Source organism: Dasypus novemcinctus, chromosome 9 (genome assembly GCF_030445035.2).
Source record: "Dasypus novemcinctus isolate mDasNov1 chromosome 9, mDasNov1.1.hap2, whole genome shotgun sequence".
NCBI lineage: Eukaryota > Metazoa > Chordata > Mammalia > Cingulata > Dasypodidae > Dasypus > Dasypus novemcinctus.
In genome coordinates this window covers 117,309,583-117,337,403 of record NC_080681.1, presented here as the reverse complement: position 1 = coordinate 117,337,403, position 27,821 = coordinate 117,309,583, and the positions used below count along the sequence as shown (strand labels likewise).

At 51.3% G+C, this 27,821-nt stretch overlaps 1 protein-coding gene across 2 annotated transcripts; it reads right to left on the bottom strand.

Annotated features, from left to right (window-relative positions):
* Positions 1-505: 505 nt before the first annotated feature.
* On the bottom strand, positions 506-27,469 carry RCC2 (regulator of chromosome condensation 2). Of its 2 annotated transcripts, XM_058304290.2 has the most exons (13): positions 27,354-27,469; positions 26,021-26,310; positions 19,836-19,929; positions 16,542-16,685; positions 13,706-13,837; positions 13,227-13,315; positions 11,880-11,994; positions 9,551-9,717; positions 8,171-8,351; positions 7,793-7,898; positions 7,067-7,139; positions 3,699-3,776; positions 506-2,893 (listed from the first exon to the last, which is right to left on the bottom strand). In XM_058304290.2, exons 2-13 carry the CDS (start codon positions 26,300-26,302, stop codon positions 2,789-2,791), a joined length of 1,566 nt encoding a protein of 521 aa, XP_058160273.1. In that variant the 5' UTR covers positions 26,303-26,310; positions 27,354-27,469; the 3' UTR covers positions 506-2,788. The 2 variants fall into 2 exon arrangements, with proteins under 2 accessions (XP_058160273.1, XP_058160274.1); XM_058304291.2 differs by lacking the exons at positions 26,021-26,310; positions 27,354-27,469 and adding an exon at positions 24,523-25,327.
* Between the last annotated feature and the right edge of the window lie 352 nt (positions 27,470-27,821).

Genomic DNA, 27,821 nt, shown 5'->3' with positions numbered 1-27,821 from the left:
CCTAGAAGCAAAAGGCTGTCCAGCTGGGCAGAGCAGAAAACACCTGGTGGAGTGTGACTCAGAGAATGGGCTCTTGGTGCCCCCCAGTGGGCATCTCACCACCCTGCAAGTAAGGGGCTGGCTTACCTGCACACGGAAGTTTCAATGTGGGCTGCTCCCCTGACAACAGGGTTTTGTGTGACATTTTTCTGAGCACATGGAACGTGCCCACTGCTGTTCTGGGTGCTCTCCGTGCCCAACTCACTTTCTCAACACCCCAGTGAGATCAACACTCAAAACTCCGTTTTTGAGTTGGGCAACAGAGGCACTGATCCCTGCCCATCAAATTCCACTCACCTCCCAACCCCCCTTCCAGTTTATGGGGCTAAAATGCCCCAGCGTGCCCATGACATTCCCGATTTGGGTGCCAGGCGGCAGACTGGAAGGTGGTACATCTGCAGGGAGTCAAGAAAATGGAGTTGCATCTTGCTTACATCCTACTAAAAAACAGACACAGAAGCCCAAACAGAGTAAACAATGATGTCATTTATTTAAAATGTTTACTCCAAGAAATATATATATATATATATAAAAAAAAGACAATTACAGCACTAAACCAGGCACCTTCGACCAAGCCACAACCTCCTCTTGGATTCTCCTTCACTCTAAGCCTCTTTAAATTCTCCTTCCTGAGCTGGGAGACATGGCAGACATGGGGGGCAGGGAGAGGTGGCAGCCACAAAGCACTGTCACAGCCTGGGCCGCCTTGTACCTTTCTCTAGGAGTGCAGGATCTCCCATCCCCAAACTCCTTGTTCTCAAGGACTTTGCCCACTAGGAAGTTCATTTTAAGATTCCAAGCTAAAAGGAGTGATGGCAGGAGGAAGACGACGGCCTTCTCGTGCAAGGTGTACCCCTTTCCTGCTCTAGTTCCTGGCAGGGTGGCAAGGTGCTCTAGAATAGTTTAGCTGCTGGTTTCAGACCAGTCCACTGGAAGATCTGAGACCCAGCTTAGCCAAGAGCCGTTCCTGCAAAAGCTCAGGACCCTGGCTATGGCTTCCAACAACTCCAAAGCTCCTGGGGACCACATACCTCAAGGGAGACCTCAGGGGGACATGGAACGTCTGCCCGAGCCACAGCCAGGCACGAGACCTGCCCAGGGAAACGCATGCGGTTCAACGCATGGAAGCTTGACTCCGAAATGGTAGTTTTGAGTGATTTGGGTGAATTAGATTAGTTTAGCAGAAGTTCTGAAGTTGCAGAAGCTTTTCCCCTGGACTACTGATTAGACAGGACAGCAGAGATGAGCAGAAACTCAACTAAATCTTAGAAGATGCAGGCCAATTTCCCTACACAAGGCATTAGGCCTGGCCCAGACGATACTGCTGGACGCCCTCCAAAGGCAGAAGTTGCCGTAAAGGAGTGGCTGGGGTGGGAAGAGTAGGGAGAAAGCAACAACCAGATCATTTTTGGCATTTTAACATCAAGACAATGACAAGTGGTAACAATAGCAAAAGCATCAAAAAAAAAAAATTAATATTTAACTTGCCCATCCGCCCAAGTTCTATCCCCATCGTTCCCATAAGCACCACTGAACTAAAAATCTATTTTAAAGCACCCAAACCAGTCCAGACCCTCTCGAAACCAAGAGCCCCAGCCAGAGCTGTCACCACTCTTGGGTCCACGTGAGAGGAGGGTTCCAGGAAAGGCACCTCGTAACTCAGGCAAGCAGCGCAGCACAGGCGACGCGCTCGGGCAGAGGGCACTTCACGGGGCCTCAGGCCGCAGTCACAGCCTCTGCGCTCCTCTGTGCGGGAAGGGGGACTTCTTCAGTTATCCCAACTATTTGGTACCAGAGCCAAGCAAACGCAATGCAAGAGAGCTGGATTAGCACAGCAGGAACCCCAAGTCTCAAACAGGAAGGGCCTGTTCCAGGCAGGACCCCGCCAAGGGTGAAGAGACAGAAGCACAGAGGTGACAGCAGCTGGTGCAACAAAAGGCTACGCCCACCTCTGTGAGGACTTCAGAATTCATGGTTCACTGCTCTCCAATTTAATCTCCAAAGGGGAGTTCGAGCGGCTAAGCCCTGGCTCGTAAGGAGATCCAGAGCCAGAGCTTTCAACAGAGACGACTGTTCCCCACCTCTGGCCCAGCCCCCACGTTCCCACTGGTTCCACAATCACCTGATTTCCAGCTGGACTTCACTTACAGCTAAAGTAGATACAATAAATGGCTAAACGCAGACCCTAAAGCCCCCACCAGGAGGGAAAAGGCTATAAGAAAAGTGGGAAGAAGTGACCCAGATGCTTCCAAAGCACAAGCGTGACTGGCTGGAGATCACCACCAGGGACCGTCTGGGTGCAGCAGCTGCTGGACCCCAGAAGGAACATTTTTCTGAGTAAATGGCAATTCCTCTCCCATGTAGCACCCATTCGGATCACGATGCTAATAACAACTGGAAAGGGATGCTTGGGAAGTGTATTTAGAAAGGAAAACAAGAAAAACAACTTAAAAAAAAAACCTAGATTGCTCAAAGTTTCTCCCTCTTTCATAGGAATGGTAAGTCAACTATGAGCAAATATTTTAATTAAACATTAAGAGAGAGAAAAAAGAACACTTTGGAAAGCATACAGAAAAAGGTAGTTAACGTTGAATCACTTATAAAACGGAACCTCAGGGAGTCTAACAAAAATGCACCTTCGGTCGACGTTTGCATGTTTAAATTTCTCGTCTGACTTCCGTCCCAGTGCACGTGGAAATGACAGCTGCCGCGAGGTGTGGAGTTGGAGGAAGACTCCGGAAGGGAGAAATCAGAGGGTTCGGGGGTTATACTCTGGCAGTTTCTTGATCTTCTCCTTCTCGGTTTCACTTTCGTCTCTTGCGATTACCAAGGAGTGCGAGTAGCCCATGGCAACCTGAGGGAACAAACAAATCATCACCGGCCGGGTGCGGGCACCTCAGTGCTCTTAGTCCGTCATCGTGTTTGGCACAGGCAAGCACAGGACAGAGGAGAAATGGGGGGCTCATGAGCTGTGCTGGCCAATCAGGTCCATCCGAGAGGGGTGGAGAGCTCCTGTACAGCCTTCACTGAAGGTAACTTGTCTCCACCTAACCTGTCCCCCCACCAAGACTCTGAAGCCACCCTCTTCCTTCCCAGCTGCCGTAGGAGACCCAGACGGAAGCGGCTCAGCGAGCGTGGCTTCTCAACACCATCTCTACTGGCAGCAACTGGCGGGCACACAGGGCTCTGGTTGACTGTTCCAGCTACCTCTGGCACGAAGGCTCTGGCTGCAGTTACCTTACAGCAGGGCCCTCGCCCTGCCATCTGCCCCATGCAGTTTCCAGTCAATCCTTTCTCCCCACAGCCTAATGGTGTGCAGAATTTCAGGTGAAGTCTGCACTCGCCCGAGAGCAAGTCTGCTCTGTACTGCACTGCGGGCATGACCCATTGCAGAGAGGGGACAGCCACCATAGCTGGCCAGCCTGCCTCTCTACCTACTCTGTCCTGGTGATGGCTCTTAACTGTCAACCAACTCTAGTAAGTAACAGGAAAGCCGGTGAAGGAGAGTGTAAGCATGACTCAACTCAAATGGGCTATGGAGACCAGAAATGAGTAAGGTGCAACCAGGTAGGCACAGCATTTCCCCTCGCACGGGCGCCGTTTCATCTCTGCCACCTATCAGTGCCTTTTGCTTTTCATCGGCAGAGGTCCATGCTCACCTGCTCTGTGAAAATGCCGTCCAGCGTCTTGACCTCTTGGGCTGCAGTGGAAGACTTGGGTTTGTGATCCCCGTAGCCCTGGCAAAGCAAACAGAGGAGACACACAAAAACAGGGTTGATCTGGCACAGTCTGAGAAGGGGAATGAGGGCAATGTTTCTGGGCATCCCACTAACTTGTCCCTGCCACTCCATGAGCTCAGCCACGCTCAGACGTGAGGGCCACACAGCGCTACCAACGTTTACCCACAAAAGCTGCAGCCACTTAATATTGTTAAGATGTCAACACTACCCGAAACAATTAACAGTGTCAACACAATTCCAGCAGCCTTCTCCGGTAGGTGGAAAAGCCAATCATCAAATTCAAATGGAATGGCAAGGGGCTCTGAATAGCCAAAACCATCTTGCAAAAGAAGTTGAAGCACTCACAATTCCCTTTTCAAAGCTTAAACTACAAAGCTACAAAAATCAAAACAGTGTGGTCCTAGCACAAGGACAGACATATAGACTGATAAAACTGAACTGAGAGTCCAGAAATAAGCTTATACATTTATGGCCAACTTATCTGACCAGGTTACCAAGTCCACTCAATGGGGAAAGAATAATCTCTTCAACGAATCTCTTCAAACCAGATACCCACATGCGAAAGAATGAGACTGATCTATCTCACACTACATACAACAAAAATTAACTCAAAATGGACCAACAAGGACTAGGCTATCTATAAGAGCTAAAACCATAAAATTCTTAGACGATAACATATAAGCAAATCTTTAGGACTTTGTATTAGCAATACATTGAGATATAACACCAAAAACAAAAAAAGAAAAACTCAATTTTAATAAGGTGCAATAAACTGGACTTTTCATCAAGAAAGTGAAAGGACAACCTTACAGAATGGGAGAAAGAAATATTTGAAAATCATATTTCTGATAGGGGTCCAATATCCAGGATATAAAAAGGATGCTTACAACTCAACAACAAAATGTTGGGTCAAGGACTTAAATAAGAGTTTTCTCCAAAGAAGACGCATAAATGACCAATAAACACAGGGAAAGATGCCCATTGTTAGCCATTAGGATATGTAATTCCAGACCACAAGATATCACTTCATATCCACTAGGATGGCTATTATCAAAAAATTGGAAAATACGTGTTGGCAAGGATGCGGAGAAAACAGAAATCCTTGTACACTGTTGGTGAGAATGTTACCTGGTGCACAGCTGCTGTGGGAAAGTTTGGCTCAGTACTTCCTCAGAAAATCAGACATATAATTACCATATGATCCAGCAATTCCACTATGTATATACACCCAAAGAAACTGAAGACAGGGACTCAAACAGATACCTGCACATCAGTGTTCACAGCAGCATTATTCACTATAGCCAGCAGGGGAAACAACCCAAGTGTCCATCAACGGACAAATGGACAGACAAAATATGGTATAAACACACAATGGATAAAAAGGAATAAAGTTCTGCACACATGCTACCATGCCCACAAGAACCCTGAACACGATGGTATGTGAAACAAACCAAGCACAAAAGGATATTTTGATTTCACTTACATTAAATATCTAGAATAAGCAAATTCAAATAGACAGAAAAAAATACTGGAGTTCCCCACTGCAGACACCGAAGGAACTGGTCAAGGACTGCTAAAGGGTGCGCAGGGTAGAGGTAAGAGGATGGGCAACAGGGACAAGCTGAAAGGGGGGGCTCCCTCCCCTCCCAGGCCTGTGCGTTTCCCAGCTTCACCTTCCACCAGGCTGCACTCCCGCCTTCCAGCGCAGCGGTAGCTCCTCCAAGGTGCTGTGACATCACTCACTCGGGATTACTTGCCAAAATATCCTCCTCAATCCCTTTCAGTTCTAAAATTCATACTTAATAAGACCGAAGTCTACTTCTTGTAATAGGCCCACAAAAGTCTGTCCTACGGTAAGAGCAATTCATAAAAACCTGGCCAAGGCCCCAGCCTCCTTCCTTTCAAGGCTCTGAATGGGACCACCCCTGGAGGGGCCCTTTCAAGCCACCAGATGGAAAGCATGTGCCGAGCATGGAGGAAAGGCACAGCAGCCCCAGAAAGGGCCAAGAGATCAAAGAGGCCTGCCCTTGCCGCCTGTCAGTGGCAACAGCTCCTACCCACGAGAGAAGGCTAGAGTGCGGAAGGAAAGCAGACCACAATTCCAATAGGAAATGGCAAAATAAACTATTAATCTTTTTTTCTTTTATTTAAAGATTTATTTATTTCTCTCCTCACCCCCACCCCATTATCTGCTCTTTGTGTCCATTTGCGGTTGTGTTCTTCGTGTCCACTTGTATTCTCATCAGGCGGCACTGGGGATCTGTGTCTCTTTCTGTTGCATCATCTTGCTGAGTCAGCTTTCCATGTGTGCGGGGCCACTCCTGGGCGGGCTGCGGTTTCACGTGGGCCAGCTCCCCACATGAGCCAGGAGGCCCTGGGTATCGAACATGGACCTCCTATACGGGAGGCGGATGCTCTATCTGTTGAGCCACATACGCTTCCCTAAACTATTGATCTTAAGACAAACTATCAAGGGCCAAGCCAAAGACCAAAGTGACTGAGGTGTGACAGATAGCCAGGGCAGCCACAGCTGACTCCCCTCGGAAACAAGCTCTTGGGCCAAGCTGCTCTCCTTGATGGAGACAGAGAGTATTCCCAAACACCAGAGCCTGAGACGCAAAGAACTCTGGTCAGCAAAAGCCAAGCCATGTCGGAGAAACTGAGGGCCACTGGTTCTAACCTCATAGCTCGAGTAATTCGAGGTAAAGAACAGGGAACACAGGTTTAAAATCAACTTAGGAAACTGAGGGAAGACTATCCTCACATCACCTAAGAGGCTGGCCTGACAGCAGACTGCTCTGTGGAGCACGAACAAATGGCCTGACACTGCCAGCTGGGGCCAGGGGCTCTGAGGACCCAAGGGACATCAGGAAGCTCTGGCAGGCGAACTCCTGGTTATGGCACCACCTGTCGGCGAGTGGTTTAGGATGGTGCACCCCTCCTGACAGCTGAAAGCCCCTGGGCAAGGGAAGAAAAGAAACTGAGCCCTGTCCTGTCACTGCACTACCAGCGATGGTTTACAGCAAAACGCAAGGGGGAGCTGGGCCCCAGACCTCCAAATCTCCATGCTCTATTATTTTGATCAGCGCACACAGCTGCCTTTGAAAGCTGACATGACCCAGAGATTATATGACGTCACAGACCTTAAAGCAACAAGGAACAAAAGGGGAGGCGGGCCACACACACACATTTTCGGGAGGCAGGTTTGGAGAAGCCAGCCGGCCACGACCCAGGACCACCCAGACCCAGGCCACCTGCTTCACCGCAAGGGCGCTGCACCCACTCACCAGCTCCCCGAAGGTCGGAGACGGGCCCCAGCTGATCGTGCTCTCATCTGCAGCCACGATGATACTGCTCTTCCTGCAAACAGGCAACGCACTGTTACCACCTGCCCAGCCCTAGGCCCACCAGTCACACAGGCACTTCCCGACCTGCCCAAGAGCGTGGATCTGAGCTACCGGCTTCGAAAACGAAGTGGACCCCACTGACCATGCCCCAGGATGAACAAACACACCGGGGAAGGAGGAGAGACCAAGTCCAAACGAAGCAAAAGCTTATTCCAAAGAGGGCAGAGCTTCACAAACAACTCAGGTTAGTTCAAAACTCGAGGCTGTCTTGCCTGCTCCCAGCCTATCCTGCTCCTGAGAAGAGCAATGTAACCCAGCATTTTAAGACAGTGCCTTCTCCCTAGTATGTCAAGATAAGATACCTAGAAGCCCACTGGGTTTCCACGTAAATATACTCTTGAACCTACAACATAAGCAGAGCGCACCAAGCCTTTCTAGAAGAAAAATGTTCAAAACGACTTTCTGGGCACACTGAAGCGAGCCCTTCCAGCACCCCGAGGCCGCTTGCCTCCCCTGCACCCTTGACAGGTCCTCATCTGTGTGTGCCAGGCCGGCTCCAGCCCTCAGCAGCACGAGGGGAAGACGCACCTCCTCAGTATGTCCAACCCCCCCCCTCGGCCCCCGGTGAGAGCAGGGAACGCTGCGCGGCAGCCCAGTTTCACGTACCCGCACGCCAGGCTTCGGATTTTCCAGCCGCACAGGTCCTGCACTGCTTTCGGGTACATGGTGGACTCACGAGAGGTATTGGTGGCCCCCCAGAAAAACAGACCGCCTGTAGGGAAAATACCGTTCTGTGACCAGACACCCGAAAAAAGTAGAATTCTAACCTTCAGCAACTTGAACGTGTAAGAGAAGCATATCGAACCCACTTAGATGCCTGGCACCAAGAAAGGACCTGCACGTTCCATCTAAAAGCACCCTGGAAAGCGGGGGAACAGGAAGATAGCTACACGGCCCTGATCACTGATCTGTGGGGGAGGGGAACCACTTATTCTGGACAGCTCAACCCCACCTGAGGGACAAAAGGGGGACGAAATCACTAACCCACTTCACTGACGGCAAAGGAGCAGGTGTAGCCGGCATAGATCTGGGATGCCCCACGACCAGGGAAGTCAAACAGCTTCACCAGGCGGGGCACCATCTCGTCCTTCTGCTCCGCGTGGCCCAGCCGCCCATAGCCACCGAACCCCCAGGAGAAGACGCGCTTCTGGGAGTCCAGGACCAGCTGCCAGAGAGAGAACACAGGGTTGAGACAAACAGGCCTGTCCGAAAGGATGGGCCGTGCTTTCTGTTCCGGAAAACCTGGTTCAACAGCTAATGGCAAAGGAACAGAACCATGAAAAATGATCTCGCCTCCAATGGAGGAAGGTGACAGACAGGAGCAGGTGGAGCAAAACAATGCATCCAAAACAAGGCCAGTTTGCTACTTTCTCTGCCTGGTACTTCAGTTGCCATTCTTATCTGAATTGGTTTTTATCAAAAGTCTTTCCTTTTTCCTCCTCAGAATCAAGAAGGTCATGTCTCCAGAATGTAAAGGCAATGAATTCAATTTCACATTACAGCATTGATTAAACTTCAGGAAAGAAAGAAGTGGAGAAAAACCTGGCCATCTCGGATTTTTCTTTAGACTTCCACCACCCACATTCAGAGTTAACCTCCATCTGGTCACTGGTGAATGAGAACATACAACTTAAAACCACTCTTTTCTTCACAGCATCTCAACGTTTAATGCCTGAACCCATGTGAACATACAAGCTATTTAAAATTTTTATGTAAGAAGCCTAAACAAAAGCTAACTTTGTTTCCCCTGAAGAGACAGTAAAAATTAGAAATGGAGCATTTTAGACTTGAAGGGACTGGAATCTCGTCATCAAACTCCCTGGGCACAAATGGGGAAGAACATTCCCAGGGAAGGAGCCAAGCCCAGATGGTAGCAGTGCCAAGAGCACCAAGCTTGGACTCCCAGCCCAGTGCTCTCTCTATAGAGAGTAGACCAAATTTCACTCACAGGCATTCTCAGGCAAAATAACTGCAAGAGAACAAAAACAACAGTTCATCTAAAGTAACCTTTAAGGAAACAACTTTCATGATTAATAACCATCCAATGCCCATAAAAATATTGTCAACCTGGAAAGATGTTTGTGATGCTTTGTTAACTGACAAAAGCCAAAAGCAGAAAAATACCTACCCCAAGGTCTCATTTGGGAAGGGAGGGGGAAAATACCAGAATGCCTATCAATTTAGATATGTTTGTAGTTCAGTCACAGAGAAAGCTGCTAATGTACCAGTGGTGAGGGAACTTTGCCAAGTGGCTATGCTGGCCCCAAAGCCAAAACAATGGGATGTCTGAGCATAAATACATCCTCAACACTGGTGTGACTCTCTGGAAGCGAGATGGAAATTGCAGAAAAACTCAAGCCTTACCGTGTGGTTGGCGCCACAGGCCACATCTCGCACAACCACATTCGGTACTGGCAAAATCTGCCCGTCTTTCGTCTTCTCGATGAAGATGGCCACTCTCCGGGGAACCAGCTCGCAGTCATACTCTATCCGCTGTGCTCGTGCGATGAACTTCCCATCAGAGTTGTGTCCTGCAGTGGTCACAGAGGGTAGTGGGTAAGGGACTGCCCATCTTTTCAAGGCTTTAAAGATTTTAAGGACACCACATTAAAGCATGTGCATTTTGGAACATGGGAGTTGGCTGTCAACACAAAAATATGTATTTTCAAAAATTTGTTTATTTTTCAGGACAAGGATTCAATTTCAGTGGAGCAGTCAACAAATTACTGAGACCCTTCTAAGTTGATAAGGAAGGCGTGGGTACTGAGCCCACCAGACAAGGCCAAAAGAACTGCTGTTATTCCCCTCTGGTCTCCTTTAAAGGAGCTGCAGGGCAGCAATTCCTCTGGGAAACTGGGAACAAGGATTCCCTGCTCCTCTGGAGAGGGTACAGCTTGTTAAAATACAGTTGAAGGAACTGGCTGTGCCTGATTCAACTGGGCTCCGGTCTACCATACGGGAGGCCCTGAGTTCGCATCCCAGGGCTCCTTGTGAAGGCAAGCTGGCCCTCACCCGCAGAGAGCTGACAGCCTGCGCCCAGCTGGCGCAGCAAGATGACGCAACAGAGGGAGACAAGCAGACACAGAGGAACGCACAGCGAATGGACACAGAGTAGACAGCAAACAAGCTGCAATAGGGGGGAATAAATAAATAAGCAATAAATCTTAAAAATAAATAAATAAATAAAATACAGTTGAATGGCACATTCACATCATTACTTTGCCTGACCGGGTAAGTACACCGACAAAGATGGGGGACAAGGAAGGGCATGGGCTGGAAAACACACTGCACCAAGTCACTTCTATTCTCTTATTCTAAAACAGTCTCTCTAGAATTATACAGCAGGATTTTAAAGTAGGCTAGCAAGTTAAGAATGACAGACTTCATAAATATAAACCAGCCCCATTTCTCAAACTACCTTTAAATGAGTCTAAACTGAACAAGTGAGAATCTGTATAAAGGGCTTAAATGATGACTAGTACACCCAGTAAACGCTCAGTAAATATTAGCCATTATTATTATGAGATCATTAACTTTTCCTGAAGGAAAATCAACATGCTATGACCAGCCTCTTGTTTGCAGATCTGGGGAAGCAAAAGGCAGCGGGAATGACACGTGGTTCAAGCAGCAGAACAGAAAGGTACTTCCGGTGCTTTGCTCAGGGCTCGGTAAGAAGGGAGCACTTGTGGCCATGGAAACGGTTTCTCCAACAGTCTTTGACAACTCCCTGGCAACCAACCAACACCCAGCGTGCGTGTGCGTAAGGGGCTGTTCTTATTCACTTCTGACTTGAGGTATATTTAGTTTCACCAAGTCACTGTTCCCTGAAGTCTGAGGCCAGTGAGACGCTCCTCATTCTATTTATACAGTTTTCCATCTGCTTGTTTTGAATGACGTCAAGACCAGCAACCCAGAAACTGGGGGCTGCTGCTGAACTGGCAAGTGGATGCAACTGAGGAGCCAGCAGAGGGCGCCCATTCCTCACCTCCTACTCAGCAAGACTGGAAGTAAGGGGTTGGGTGGTGGGAGGGGGACCAGGAGAAGGAAGAATAAAACATTTCGGGGTCAGATGGGAAAAGAAAATGGAGACCTTGCAAACTGAGGATCGGAAGATATTTCCCACTTACTGAGAACTGGTTTCTGGGTTTTGCTTCTCCTACTCAATGGGATGTAAGTAAATATATTTTTAGACACTTACATCCTGTTGGATGAAAAATGGGGAGGAGGGGTCCCTGCCACTTTTATAAAAGTAGCTCCTCATGTATATACCTGAAATAATCATCAAGGCCAGGATTTTCAGAATATCCTTCCATCTTGTAGAATTTTCTCACTTTTGATAAAGGCAAATCTTTTAAATGAGTGAATGAATGTGTGGTTTTGGGTTTGGTTTTGTTGTTTTTTTTTTTATAACTTCAAAATCCTTTTATATTATAAATGAATTCACAAATCAGAAAAAAGAACCCTTTGTCAGACTTGAGTCCTGACTCTTCATCGAGGCAAGTCACTGTAATTGTCTACAACCCCACGAGTTACAACATGCTGTTCCACTAAATGTGAGATCCACCTAATGGATACAGGCTATTATCCCAGATCAATTGCCCACATTTCTAACATGTGTGTGCAGCCTCACACTGATTTCTCGTTCTAAATACACAGTTAGATTACAGAGCTTTTAAAAACTATACTTTCTTACCCAGCTGACCATATTCAGGGCACCCAAAGGAATAGAGGTTTCCTTTACAGTCCATTATCATACTGAATTCAGCCCCACAGGCCATTTTCGTAATTGGCTGGCCGTTGTACATTATCTGAAAAGAAAAGACAGCAGACTTTCACGTTGTTTTTTAGGACTGATAAAAAGTCTCTAACCCTGTGCAGGTTATATGAAACAACTACTAGGTTACAAAGGAAACTTATGATGCTTAAGGCAACATGGAGGGCATTTTTATAATATAAACCTTAGATAATACACATAAAGTCCCTACCTTCCCAGCACAGAGTAGAATGCAGACAAGTAAATCATATCCCTGTCACTGTAGCCCTCAGAAGGCCCAGCACCATGCCTCCCACACACCAGACAATGCCAAAGCCAACTAACTCGCTGCAGGCTCAAGGGTGAGATAAAATGGACACTAAAAACGCCAAAGCTCACTTTTCAGTTCCAATGTCACCCCCCACTTTAAAACGAAAAAAGAAAAAGATTTTATAAGTGTTACTGCCAATCAATGAGATTAACTGTTTTACATTCTCTTTACTGAAGTTGTGAACATGAAATAAAATGGTTCAAAATTAGGAAGCTAGAAAGACTGCAAAGGCCTGAGTAATTTGAATTTGGAACTAAATGTAAGGAAGTACTTAGAAACCCTGCAAGAACCAGAGGTCATGAAATGACAGCACTGCCAGAAGCCTGCAAGAAAAGCGGAGACCAGGGGCCATGCCATCCGTGCTTGCTCACGCTAGTTCCTTCCATGTTAGAGCAAATGAAAACCAGGAACACTTCAAAGATCCGCCAAACCACAGACAAGCGCGGCCACTGTCTCATCTCTTCAAAACCAAGAAACCCAACAACCTCCCCTCATTTTCTAAACCACTAACTGGGCACCTGGCCTGCTGCTTTATATTAGGTCATTTTTTTAGGTATAAATCTCACCCTTTAATTTTAAGGTTCTTGGGAAAGAGTTTGTATTCTAAGTACCTGGTGTGTGACAAGGTCAAGACTCAAAGACTGGCAGATAAAGACAAATCCCATCCATCTAACATTTTTCACTTTCTTTGGAAAAGAGGCACTTGTGCAGGTTTACAATGGGGCTTCCTTGACAGATTTTTCCATTCAAAAAGAAAAATTTGGTTTAGGAAGTTTTTCAACATGATGACAAAAGAAACCTGTACTCTGAAGGCCACAGCATGTGAACCCCACTCAGCACACACTCTACAGGTTCAGCAACGTGGAGGCTGAAGGAGCGCCCACCCCACCTCTGAACAGCAGGCTCGGAACCCAGGAGCAGAGAAGCCAGCAAGCCCGCGCCGCAGCGGCGGTTACCTGGGCCGGGCTGGGCACCGCGTCGGTCTGGTTGCCAAGGCCCAGTTGCCCCATCTTGTTCTCGCCAAATGCAAACACGGAGCCCGTTTCTGGGAGGAAAGAGCAACATTCAGGAAGGGGAAATAATGCCAAATGTTTTGAACTAGAGTTGGAATCTAAGGCACCAAAAGAAGAAGAACACAGCTCATCTGCCAAGAACGCAAGTGAGACAGAGTGTTCCAAAAGGTGGTCGAGCAGACACTTCGGAGCAAAATCTCACACCAGCAACTGCGCACAGAGTGCTGCTCTCACCGCCGCCTCCTAGAGGGGCTTCCCAGGTCTAAGGCTCACGCTCAGAGCACCCTCAGAGTCACCACCCCGATTCTCCGGAACACCTTTCTGACCCTGACCAAGAATCCCAGGGGCTCCTCCACCCCCACCCGCACAATGGTGGAACCCGTGGCTTCTTGCCGAAATTTTGAGGCACCCACACACCTTACCTGTCAGGGCCAGGGTGTGGTTCCGCCCACACGCCGCGGACACAATCGCCTCGTGGCTGAGACCCTCGATGAGCCTGGGAGCCTCAACTCTCTTGGTGTCACCATGTCCCAGCTGTCCCTTCTCATTTCGACCTGCAGATCATGAGCAAAATGAAGGGGGAAGGAGAGCAGGGGGCAAGTACGAACTCCCCAGTGGACACAAATCCGCAGTCTCCTAGAAGGCGCCCTCCAAACGACAGCGGAGACCTCAGTGAAAGGAGGCCTTTCAGGCCTGCCCACAGCCCACCAGCGGTCGCGCCTCCTTCACCTTCTGACCTTTCCCTGGGACAGCAGCCAGGACCCGCCCATGTGCACCTCTTACCTCCCACCGTGTTGGGGAGATAGCGAGCCCTCATCTCCTTCCCTCCGAGAGGGATTTAAGACAGTAACCATTTCTGACACCTGCCTCACAAGAGTTTAGTTACCGCAGTGCTCTGGGCATCTCTGGGGACCTTTCTCCTCCTTCTATCTTACCTGCCCTGTCTGTGATCTCACAGAACAGCACCAACCCTGCCTCCTATGGACTGTTCCTCACAGGACCCTCAGCCACAGCACCGCAGGTGACAGGGACCTGCTCTGCACACAAGGGCCCGCTGGAGCTGCGCTGGAAGGTGGAGGCACTCCACTTGTGGACACAGGTGGAAGGCCTGAGAAAACTATTTCCTGCCCTGGCCCTTGGCAATGTGTGGGCCCCTTCTGGAAACTCTTATCAGTTCCAAAATGAGAAATGGCAAACTGGGCGAGTCAAAGGGAGAGCTAGAAGCCCCTAAAGATCGTTTGGAACAAAGACTACAAGTCCTAAAACAAACTCAAGAGACAACTCAAAAATCCTCCAAAAGGTTAGGTTAAAGAGGAACTGCACTTGTAACCTAACATTTTGGGAGACTTCTGGGTATTTTTCAAGGTCAAAAAGGATTTGTGTCTTTCCCCAACAATGCCCTTTAGATGATGGAATACTGAGAGCAAAGCCACAAAGGTGAGCACCAATCAACTTGGAGAAGACGCAAGAGTCAGGGAACGACCTACAGCCACAGGGGGAACTGCCAGGAGGAAAGCCGCCCTCAACCTGCACTTCAGTTAAGTTAAAGGAAGATTTTTTGTGATGTACGTATTATCAAAAAAATACAATTTACACAAATAATGGGGGTGGGGAGTGGGTTATATGGGAACCTCTTATGTTTTTTAATGTAACATTCTTTGTGATCTATTAACTTTAATTTTTTAAAAAGTGTATTAAAAAAAAAGTTAAAGAAAGGCTGGCTGAGATGTGGGGACCAGCTCACTGGCAGGAGCCAGGCTTCTACTGTGCTCTTCCCAAGTTCACACAAGAGGCATTTTAACCCCCAGAGAACACCTAGCGGGCGCGCCCGCTGTGCAGCACGATGCGCATGACAGGCCTCAGGGGTTCCCCGGCGCAGACCCAAGTGGGGAGTGGGCCGCTCCTCCCCAGCAGCACTGCTGCTTACGGAGACTTAGCAGCACTCCTCTTCCTTCTCAGGCCACAGGGATGCGTGGCGTCCCCACCGGCATGTCACCATCTGCAGCGGCACCTCCGTCTGCTCGGGGACAAGTCAGACGAAGGGCCTTTCTGAATCTTTCCCTGCCCACAGGGTCAGCACACAGGACATCCTCAGAATCAACACATTTAGCGAAATTCGGTCAAGCGATTAGAAGCCTTTAGGTCTGGGACCCCGGCACCAAATGCTGGGCACATGTTAGAACACTAAGAAGGGGGTGGCCTTGGGGAGGCAACTCTATGCCAACTGGGAGAAAACTAAAATCATAGCAATGTTAGCATGTCATCAAGAGACTATGAAGTATAAATTTGGGACAGTCAAACTTATTAGCTTTTTTTCCACCAGATTTACAAAATTAGCAGAGTGCAGGGTAGACAACAGATGTTAATATATTTGGACTTTGGTACATCAGCTCGTGAAATTGCAAGGAAAAAAAAAAGGTTCAAACAGACCAAAATAAAAATGTAGTCATATGGCCAAAGAACAGAAACAAAGGATGAGGACAAATGCCAATACACCTTGCAGGAAAAGAAGGACCCAGAACTACCAGAAGGGCTTGGGGATAAACTGGGCCTTAGTCAATACCCATATGAATGAGCTGGAAGAGGAAGCAGGCAGTGATAGGAAAGCCCCCGCAGGACACTGAACGAAAGAGAGGCTAAAGGCAAGGAACCCATCCCAAGTACCCTGGCAAGGAAATATGGCAGAAGAGAAAGCAAATCAACTGGGAAAAACTACTAAAATAACTGGATAGAGAGAGTAAGAAAATGGACAAAGACACAATGAACTATAAAACTTGCAAACCCAGAAAGGGATACACAGGATTATGTGGTGACGCAGAGATACAAGAGCAGCTTTTGATACGATATGGCAATTTTAAGAGCCTGTGGCATTTAGAGTGGCAAGAACAGAGATCTTATGTCACACTGTGTTGTGAAGCAAGGAGGGGGCAGTCTCCTGGAGGAGAGTGTGCCTGAGACAGGGATTCCATTTTAGGCACCTTGATATCACTCAGAATGTTCAGGAAAAGGCTGCAGGAAGAGAGGATTCAAAGAATCAGAAAGCTATGCAGAGGCAAAAATGTCAGAAAGGTGGAGCAAGATGATTGATTTGTATGGCACAGAAGAGCCTAGCTGGGAATTAGGAAAAACACGTAGGCTGCAGATAAAGGAGCCTGGGAGGGAAGCGCGAGCCTCTGCCAGGCAAACAGAGGAAGGAAGTGGCCCTGTGGGGCCGGCCCGCTGCCGAATAACGGGGCTCCAGCCAAGCGTGGTACTTACCCCAGCTCCACAGCTTCCCTTCCGTGGTGACGAGGAGGCTGTGGGCAGCACACGAACCCGAAACCACTGTCCGCACCCGGACCCCCGAAAGGCACCCATATCTATGGGGCCCCCACAGATTCTGACCAAGATTGCGGTAAGCAGCTGCGAAGAGAACAAGAATGCACATCAAAGACCCAAGGAGCAGTGACGGGAGGGCCAGGAGCACCCCAAAAACCAGTCGCTAGCCATAGAGGATCCTTTCTCCTATGGCACAACCAACAGGTGTTCCTCGGGGAAGCCAGGAGGCTGGGTGAAGCGAAACTCTGAACCCCAGTTCCCCATGATAATGCTGAAGGGCCCAAGGACAAACTGCCCCCAGAAGCTGGCACAGGCCTAGCACCCGTGGCCACCTTATGCTAAAGTTGCTCCATCTCCTGGCCCAGAGCCCTCGTCAGTCTGAGCCATGGGCATTCCCACCAGGAAGTGCTAGGGACCTTGTCCTAACCCATCCCAAGGCAGGGGTGCTCGCCTTCCTGCAGCGCTGGCAGAACGGGTGGCCAAGCCTTTAAGCAGGCGCCTGCTCTGCCCAGAACACCTGACCCCCTCACCCTCTAACTTGCAGCTCCCCCTTTTCCTCCCCCCATTGCCCACCACCGCCCACCACTGCCAGAGCTTCCTCAGGCTCTCCTCACTTTTCCGAAAGCTCTTCTGGGCCCCGGGTGGCCCTCACCTACCCAGAACAGCCTTTCCAAGCTATGACTGCACAGCTCTAGGCTGGACCTTGAGTGGGTCACCAGGCTGCCTGCCGGCACATCTCTCAGGCCCTACCGGAGGGGTTCCTGCTGACCCCAGGCTCACACCACGCCCCACCATGCGCGCTCCCACCCTTCTGGGGCATCCCACAGCGCTGCAGGCCATTTTGTTCCCCCTGCTCTGCCCAGGTGCCTGCGTCCCCCAGAACGCATTCCCTGCCTCTTACTCATTCGTTGGAGATTAGTTCAGGCACCCTCTCCCTCTGGAAAGACCTCCGTACCCACAAATGACTTGCCTGCCCCTAGCTCACCACTTCCCCTCGTGAACTCATCTGCCCTCTCATTTTAAGAGAAGCTATCGGAAGGCCGGGGCTAGTGATCCTTAGGCCCAGTGCCAGCACTCAGGACTGAGAGGGACTGGGGGTAGGAGGACAGAGGCAGCTGCCTCCTTCCAATGCCTACTTCACCTGCTTGGAAAGGGGTGTGGCCAAACTGACATTTCTTGTTTAGTATATTCAATTTAAGGCTCTGCAGCACAGAAACACAAGAAGCCACCAAATCAGTTGTGTCAGACCGATCAGGTACAAGAACTGAGACTGACTAAAAGGTGATGACCTCCCGTCGATTATGACCTGGCTCCATGGAAAACTTTCAACATAAACCCCCACCAGCAGGGGAGGCCGTGCGACTCCTCAGTTAGCTGCAATGGGCCAGTAAAGAGAAAAAGGTAAGGCCTCCCTGCCCTATCAGTGGGGCTCCCAACCAGACACCTCACAACGGCAAGACACCTGAGCCCCTCTACCTTCGGCAGCTTCTCTACCAAAAGGAAAAAGAAAAATCAACAATTTCCAGAAGAAAAAAAATCAAACCAAAAATGGTTGCCTTCAGGTTACAGGAGGGCGTTTCCGGGAAGACCTCAGCTCTGCTGACCATGGCCTGACGGAGGCAGAACATTCCCAGCCAACATGAGCTGGAACAAGGCCCAGCCCAAGGGGTGCTAGTGGACACCGGGGAGGTAAAGGTGCTCAAGCTGACCACACGTCACACGTGCTATATGCTCACTGACTGGCCAAGTGTCTTTCTCTGCAGCGCTCCTCAGTAACGTCCCAAATGCAATCAGTTTGTGAGAGAAACCAGGGCTCTCTGGCCTCCCTTGGGAGCCTGTCAGGGGGATCCAAGTCAAATGAACTATCCGGCAGCCATCCTGGGCTCCGTGGCCAGGCTAGGGGCTCAATTCCTGTGCCTCCAGGTGCCCAGGACCTGCTCCTCATCGGGAGATGCAGCGGGAATCACCGTGCGGCTTCTAAACTGATAAGGCACACGCGCTGCTTTTACACAACCCAGGGTACTATCCGTCCAAGGGGAACCTCCAGCCCTGGCTGAGGGCAGGCACACTCCAAAGGGGAAAGACTGGGGTGCAAGGCAGGGATCATTCTTCCCTTCATGTTCAGCACCAGTCACCCCATGCCCACAAGAGGCGATGGGGTAAACTGAGAGCAGGGGCTGCAACCCAGGCTCTGCTACTTGCTTCCTTCGGGAAGTTTACTTATCCACTGGGCCTGAGCGTCTTTAATCACTGTAAGAGAAGCTCTGAGAAATGATGCAACACGCACAGGGCCGGCAAAGGTGCCGCCCCACATGGACTCGTGTCATCAGGCTGGGAGGTGCTCCAGTGCCCACTCCGGCCCTGAAGGCTGGCACTTTCCCCACGGGGACAGCTGTGACTTGGGGCTCAGACCGATTTCTATCTCAGTTGCCAAAACCCCTGCTGTTTTCACAGACTAAGATGATCATCACTGTCCCAGCTCTGAGGCACTAGGGAGTGTCAGTGTGCAAATATTTGTTCACTGGGCTAAGCAATGTTGGAAAGCACTTTGGGAATCTTTCCAAATGGAATCAAGAGGCCATAAAGTGTGGCAATGTGCCAGCCCTACTTCTCTCTGATGGGCCTGTATCCTCCTAAGGAAAGGCACCAATTTTCTAAAATAACAAGTGGGGACAAAAAGTTACTTCTTAGGAACCCCTCTGCTGCCCCCTCTCTTCACAAACTGTTTCTTATTTGCCGTCAAGCCAGCTCCTGCAACAATCTGACAGCCTGTACAGAACTGTGCTTTAGGTGGGCTATTCTGAAATGTCTAACACTAGGACATTTTGGCATCATCTCACTGGACCCGCCTCTAGATTTTAATGAAAATAAGTGACATGAGGAGGGTTAAAAAGGTGTCAATGAGAAGGAGGCTATATTTTTGAGGCTTCTATTTATTACTTTTCTGTTTAATCTAAGTTAGATTTTTTTTTAAAAAAGAAGCATAATTATTAAGTGATGCTCCCATAAGGCCAGGGCTCAAATCCAGCTGCTCTGTTCCAACATTGCAGAGGCTGTGTGGCCTCGGGCAAGTCCCTGGACCTCCCTGCGCTCTGCCCTCCTTTTTCAAATGAAGAGAATACCCACCCGGTGGTGGGCACCAGTTACACTGGACACTGAAAACAAAGGAGCCAGCACATAGAATGCACGCGATAAATAACAGCTACTTATATTTTTACAAACTGTGTCTCCTACCTTGTTGTTTAGGCACTTCTTTTCGACCAATCAAGTCCCAGTTGGTTGCCCCAAATATCAAAAGCTGCCCTTTGCACTTAGACCCTTCAAGTTTCTACAGAGACAGAGAGGAAAAAAGAATTAGCTTATAATGCTGCTTCTGACTTTCTAAGGCTCTCCAAAGCCAGCAGGAAACCACGAGAAAAATATTTCACTATTAGCCCTGTCACCTGGCAGCCCCACGCAGGGAACAGAGGCTCCACACAATCCCCACGTTGCTGCTGCCACGTTGGCATGTGCACAATCCCAAACATGCCCCCGGCCACTCATGTGTTATGCCCGGAGGCCCTTCTGATCCCGACTGCTCTTTAAAACTTCTTATGCAACACTAAAATATAAGCCACTGCATGCCTTCCCTCCACTCTGCAGACTGACTTCTGCTCCATGGGCATCTGTGAGCAGCCTGCTGGGTCACACCCAGGGGATGACAACTGGCTCAGTTCAGCCTTGGGGCCAGGTCGACGATTTCCCCACAGGGCATTCCACACGCGAGCCCACGTGATCGCTGCATGGTAATGACCCCACAGCCAGCTTTCCCACCATTCCTCCGCTGGCTGCCCACCGGGTGAGCATCTGTCCATGGGATCAGGAGGAAAAACATTAAGAACCAGAGAACTGGGTTCAGTGTCTACACTGTAGGGAAGGAAGATGAAGGAGGGTCCGGCTTCGGTGAGGAAGGAAGGAGCAGGCACAGGAGGCCTGGGGTGGGCTCCTTCCTGCTCCTGGCCCTGGAGCAGGTGGGAATCAGTGGTGAGTGAAACAAGGGAGTTCCCCAGGGCCAGCCGTGCCAGCAAGGCTGCCGTCTCCAGCCAGGGCACTGCAGCTCTCATCCTGGAGTTAGCCTCTCAACAGACTTGCTCCCTAGGGCCACAAACGCTCCAGCTGTCACGGTGCTTATGTACCATTTTAAAAGACTTGACCAATTCTCGATGGCACTTGTTATAATATTCTCAGCATTTCGCCTTTTTTAAAAAAATATGTCCAAATACATTTTTTTAAACTGCTAGCCAAAGATTCAATTCCGAACTATTCACTCAGTTCTGCATTGGCAAGGGAAGCGTTGCAACTTCCCTTTCCGTTGTCATCCTTTCCAACATCATCATCCTAGGACATTAAAAGGAAAGAAGAGGTTTCTTTCTGTTTACAGAACCTTTCTTGTTAGGCTGAAAAAAGAAACACTGTAGCTCCAGATTATATCATCCTAACACCTCTTCCTGGCGACTGCCCTTGATTATTAGCACGCCCGGGCAATATGCTTCATGCATTTTTAAGATTAACACATTTTCACCATGAATGAATTCCATTTCCTACTGAACTTCACACGATCCAAACCTTTTACAGCACTCCCTGCCCCAGTGTGGCTGCCACGCATCCCTGCTCTGCCACGTTTACGTGGCAGGAGGAAGATGGCCAATCTACAGGAACACATCCTGCAGTCAGCAGGAAAGGGGCAAACGAAACAGCCCGGGAATGGAGAATGACTGCCACATTTCAATTATTTAGAGAACGACCTGAATCAGAAGGTAGTCCAACCCCTGGAGCACCCAGAGAGTCCTATTACTTGAACGGAAGCCTAGTTTCCTCTGGGTGTCTCCTTTGTTGAACTGGCAGGCCTGGCTGGATACCCACAGGTCCACAGGAGAAGACGTGCAGGTGCGGGAGCAGCAGGCAGTGGGTTCGGGGGCTTTTCCCACGTGTCTCCCCCCACAGAACTGACTCGCTCTCCACCCTCCTCAGGTCTGTGTGCAGGGTCTGGCAGGGACCAAAGTGAAAGTGGGAAAAAGGAGCCGGAATGACAGAAAAGCACCGCAGCCCTCTCAGGCGGGTACACCTCGCTGTGGAGCTGGTTAGACCACTCCCGCAAAACTGCCGCACTCCGCCTGCCCGCCCTGTGGCTCCACCCAAAGACCCGGCAGCCCAGCCCCGCTCAGGCTTCCTCCAGACTGCAGGAACTTGCTGCCCTCTCCCTGGGCACGAGGGGGTCTCTGGAGGGCTTCCTCCGGGGCCTGGAGGTCAAGCGCTGGCATGAGTGGTCGAGGGGCTGCTGGTAACAGTCCATCATGCCAGCTAAAAATTGAGGCAAAAACCCAGGCTTTCTGATAAAGGATGTCTGTGGAAAATCTTGGTACCAACACAGCAGGGACCAGTGGCCTTTAGCCTATGGAGAGCATTAACCACCACCTTATTCAAGTTTTTGGCACGGGCCTTATTTCCTTCAACGTTAGAGATTAGCGACTGCATTTCATCGGTATTTTCTACATAGTTTTTGCTACAATTATGCCTCTATATTTAATTCTTCCCTCTACCGTTTATGAAACTAAAAATTAAAAATAAAGAATGCAACTTTTAACACCCCTTAAATCACAGCCAATGCCGCTCCTCATCCCGGACCTGAGATGTCTTATTATGTGGGAGAGCCCCGGATGCCTTCCTGGCTCCATCCAGAGGGATTTCCAAGGAGTGGATGTCAGGGCTGGGAGAGCCACAAGGTTGTATGTCCCTCCTGTGCTTAATCAAGCTTTCAGTGATGGGACAAGAGATTGTTTTGGGTTTTTTTTTGGATGAACAACTCAGTGTCTGTGCAACTGCTTGTGTCTAAAGGTCACAAAGCAAAAAAAAAATTTTGAAAACCATTTCTCTCTTCAAGGAGTGAGTATCATTTTAACCCTGCTGCCACCCAACGACCTGGTCCCATAACCTGGGCTGAGATGGAAGAGCAATGGCAGAAAAATGCACTGGCTTCTTCAGTCAACAAAATGGGATTTCTGGTCCAAAGCCACTTCTTAATTATTGCCCAAGTGCAGGGAGCATGTTGACAAGACCGAGAGTCAACCTTTTAACATACATCCACTTAGAAGACTGCTGTTCTGAGGAGGGGAAACCATTCAAGAGTGATGCCGGCAACAACTAATTCCCTAATGGGCCATCAACTGAAAGAGACTTCAAGCTCACTCTTCACAATTATATTTATTTGGTCCTTCCAGCCTGGACAGATTTGTCTCAGGGTCCACAAAACCTTGGCAACCGAAGAGAGGAAAAATTCCAAAGACCTGGACAATTTTTAACTTGCAATACTCACCTGTTTCCTAAGATTCAGCCAAGGCTGCTTGCTTTACTCTACCTACAAGGATATGAGGTTCACAGTGAATTCGGGCTGAATCAACGAGAGAAAACCATTAAATGCCCACCTGACACAACTATAGGTAAATGTCACAACCTTGGGAAAGCATTTTCTGAGAGTGGAATCCTAAGAATGTTCTAAAAAACCACACCTCTCTTCCTCAAGGCAAAGTTTCCCTGCAACAGTAGACAGCCTCTGGCTCATCCTGCCCAAGGCCTACATCTGCAGCTTGGGTTCACTGAAGGCAATGTGGATTAGACAACTCTTGGCAGCTGCTCACACAAACCTCCTTCAAGCAGCCCTGAATGGTGGTAAGGCTTGCAAACGTCTCAGTAAAAGGGCTCTTTCTGAAGCAAGCTAGAGATTACTGATGGCCTGTGGCAACAGACAGGATCCCTGGGAACTGTTCAAAGGGGGAGTCCTTGTGCTTCCCTTGGAGACCAGGAACCTGGGGCCAGGGATCCTGGGCAGGAGCCCAAGCCAGGACAAGGGGTAGCCTGGACCCTCTCCCCTAGGCAGACCCAGGGAAAGGCAATGGGGCAGCCAGGACCCAGCCTGACCCTGGACCCATATCCCTATATATGCTTATGAAAAACTTAAAACCTTCAGGAGGGCATTTTCCACCAGGCATTCAAGAGCATCATTTGTTGAACCTTCAGTCTCCTTGTTGCTGAGCCTCCAGCTGTGTTATTCCCTAGAATGGCATACTGATCAGCCAAAAGTGCTTAACAAACCCCCTTTCCTTTTTTTAAGGGGGTGGGACACACACACGAGGAATTTGAAAGGCAAATTAAACTGAAATATGAAGTAAGTATAGGGAAGCGGACTTGGCCCAGTGGTTAGAGCGTCCATCTACCACATGGGAGGTCTGCGGTTCAAACCCCGAGCCTCCTTGACCCGTGTGGAGCTGGCCCATGCACAGTGCTGGTGCGCACGGGGAGTGCCATGCCACGCAGGGTGTTCCCTGCATAGGGGAGCCCCACGCGCAAGTTGTGCGCCCTGTTAAGAGCTACCTAGCACAAAAGAAAGTGCAGCCTGCCCAGGAATGGTGCCGCATACACGGAGAGCTGACACAAGATGACGCAACAGAAAGAAACACAGATTCCCGTGCTGCTGACAATAACAGAAGCGGACAAAGAACAAGCAGCCGACAGACAGAACAGACAACCGGGTTGGGGGGAGAGGGGAAATAAATAAATAAATCTTTTTAAAAAATAAATAAAGTAAGTATAAATTGCAGTGGACTGTTCCTATTCATGATGAGCAAGGAAATCTCCCAGCAAGGCTATCAACGGGGCCACTGTGATCAGATCAGACACACAGGCTCAACAGGGCTCAGGAGGCAGAGGTGGGCTGGCTGCAAAGCAGGGTGTCCCCTGCCCTCCCCTTTCTGTGACTAGGTTCTTGGGTGAATTTCAGCATGGGGTTAAGAAGCTTCCTTCCGGACAACAAAACTCATATTCAAATAGTGAGACTTGCTTTTAGAAACTCACTCAAAATAAGAGCACAGGAGATAAAGAAGCTCACCTGCTCTTGATAGTTTTCTCCTAACACAATGGGATTGGAGAGCGAACGTCTAGACTCTTGCACCACAGACTTCTTGTGTTCCAGTTTCTCAATACTCTGGCCATTTCCCTGATCCAAGACCCAGGAGGACCTTTGACAGCAAGACATTGCCACCTGCTCTCCTTCACTTCCCTCTGCTCCACTGTCTAACACCGGCTGCCCTTCACTGAGCCGGCAGGCAGAAAGCGCTTTCACAAGTACAATTTGCAAAGGTAAGAAATGATGGCATCAGAAACCCTGAGCCATTTAGAAATTCAGCTCCACATGATCTTTCTTGGAGGATGCCCTCAAGTTCTCTGTGCCCCAGTTTCCTCATGTAAAGTGGACGTAGAAAAGCTATTCCTTTTATGTATTTAATACTGAGTTCCTCTCAGATTGGGGATTATCAGAGAATTCTGGGGAAAGCTTTGACCGGTCTCCAAAAACATGCCCCACACCAAACTTGCAAAACGTTCTGGGGGGAGGGGGAAGGGGAGGGTCGCGGATCCCAGGTCAAGAACCCCAGCTCTGGAGAGAGGTTTTCTATCAAGTAGGTGGAGCCGCTCACGACCTCAATTAAGAAGGCCCAACGCTAAGGAGCGCATCCAAGCCCACTCAGACCTTGGGAGATGCTACTTCACTTTTCGAGAGCGCCCAGGCCAAGCACCTGACACCCCCAGGCTCGAAGCGGCAGACAAAGCCCCAACACCTCTCAGCCGGGGGGCTTCCCCGACCACCTAGAGGAGGGCTCTCTCGAGCATGCGCTCTGGCACCCCGCCCCGGCGCCGGGGCCCCCGCCTTCCCAGCGGCGCGAGACGGCGCAGGGCCGCACCGGGCATGCGCGGCGGCCGTCAGGCCCCGCCTCCCCGGGGCGCCGGAGCCGAGGCGGCGGGAACCTCAAAGCCGGGCGCAAACGGCCGCTCCCCGCAGAGCGCCGGCCGCCCCCTCCCCTGCGGCGCCGGGGCAGGCTGCCGAGGGACCGGAGACCGGCGACGGCCGGCGGTCCCCCGCGCTGCTCCCCGCGCCCGCCCGGCCCCTCAGCGGCCGAGAAGGAACTTAAAAAAGTCCCCTTCACCGGGGCGGGGCGGGGGAGGGGAGGAAGGAGTCGGCTGCGAGCGGCGCCGGGGGCGGGGCCATGACCCCCTCGCGGGCGGCGCGAGCTCCGGCCGCCCCTCCCCCGCGCCGGGAGCCCCGGGCGCGCGCCCCAACGGTCAACGGCTCGCGCGCGGGCGGCCGCCGGGGTCCCGCTAGGCCGCGGCCCGCGCCCGCCCCCGGCCCGAGCCCTTTTGTTGCGCGGCAGCGATGATTCAGCCCGCGGCCTGCGCCGGCCCGGTCCCCCAGAGGGAGCGCCGGGCTGCCCCCGGCCGCGCCGGCTCGCAGGCCCCTTGGGCCCGGGCACCCCCGGCCGTCCCCCGGGAGGCGGCCCCTCCGCGGCGGGAGCATGCCGCCCCCGGCCCCCGCCCCGGGCAGCCGCACTCACAACGCGCTCCTTGGTGTGCTCGGGCTCGGTGATGACCACGGCCGCGCCGCCCGCCTTGCCCGCCGCCGGCCGCGCCGCGCGCTTGCCCCCGCCGGGGGCCCCGTCGAGCTCCAGGCCGTCCTCGTCGCCGCTGCTGCCGCCGCCGCTGCTGCTGCTGCAGCGCTCGGGCCGCTCGCGCTTCCTGCCGGCCGGGCCGCCGCGCTTCCTGGGCCCGGCGCGGGCCGTGCCGTTGCCCGAGCTCGGCTCCTCCCAGGCCGCCGCCGCCGCCTTCTTCCTGGGCATCGTCGCGGCTGGAGGGAGACACGGGGCAGCGGCGCACAATGGACGGGTTATAAACTGCGCGGGGGGAGGGGAGCGGAGACGAGCCACCCGGCCTCCACTTCCTCCCCTGCCCTCCCCAAAGCAGCGGCCGCGGGGTGGGCGGAGAGGGGGCGAGTTGGGAGAGGAAATCGCGCCCCTCCCTCGGCCCCGGCCCGGCTCCTCCGGGGAATCCCGCGCTGGAGCCAAGACCCAAATTGCGGTCCGCTTAGAAGGAAAAAAGAAAAAAATGGAGACCCCCCCCTCCCCCGGCCCAAGCCCAAGTTAGGTTTGCCTACATGGCATCACAATTGCAACCTGGTCCCCAAAAAAGTCAAAGGAAAGGGAGGCCCCGATTCCCTCGATTTAATTAAAGGATGCTTCGGGACACTTCAGAGATCCCCCCTTGGCCCCTCGGTTTTAAAGGAGGTCCCTCCTCCCCGGCCACCCCACCTGCTGCTTTTGTCTCGCGCCCCCTCCCTGAGCCCACTCCATTACAGGCAATTCTCCTCGAACCCCGCTGCCCCGAGCCCTCTATTCGGCCCCAACCCAGGGGTTCCGACCTCGGGCTCTAATTAGCCGAGTCCCTGGGGCTGGGCTGCCCTCGGCCAGAAGAGGGTGGAGAGAGCCCCGAATAAAGCCGGGCCCCAGCCCCAAAACCCTGCTCACCCAGACACGGAAAATAAGAACTTTAACGCTGCCCAACTCTTTCCCGGCCCCCTCCCCCTACTCGCAGCCGGCCCGGTCTCCCCGATCCGGGTTGCAAAGTAACCCCGCTGCGCTGCTCGTTTCGCCCCCCGAGTCCCTTCACTACCGTCCTGTCTGCCTTTTTTTTTTTATTATTGATTTTGAACAATGGGATCTCTGTCTGTCTCCGATTAAACCACGTGGATCCGCCTTCCTTCCCCTTTTTATTCATTCAATCCCCCAACCCCCCTTCCCCAGGTTTTTTTTTTTTTTACCTTTTCTCCTTTAAAAAAAAAAAAAAACTTTCCCAGAACCCACAAACTGATCGCGGACGATTTTCAGTCCTTACCTGGATGAAGTGATGAGAAACAGAAGAGAAAAAAGCAGAGGAGCAACTAAAAGACGAGCCGGAGGGCTCGCTCCTTCTTCCGGCCCAGAGGAGGGCTTCTGCCCACTCACCAGATACACTTAAAATGTAAATACGAGCTTCCAGAACAAATGCTACAACACAAAACAGAAACACATGTGCGGCGAGGCGGCAAGCGAGTGCGCGGCGGGGCGGGCGGCGCGGAGCCCGGGGCGCGCGCGCCCCCTGCCGGCCGGCGGACCCCGCGCCGCCGCCGCCCCCGCCCGCCCGGCGGCCCGGCCCCCCGAGCCTGCGCCAGGCGCCGGGCGCCACGCCGCCAGCCTCGGCTCTCCCGGCTGCTGCGCGTTTCCCAGGTCTCGCCGCGCGCCGGGGGCCTTCCTCGCGGCGTGTCCTGCGCGTCAGAGGTTTCTTTGGGGCTTAGCAGAACATTAGATTGTTTTTCCCAGGCAC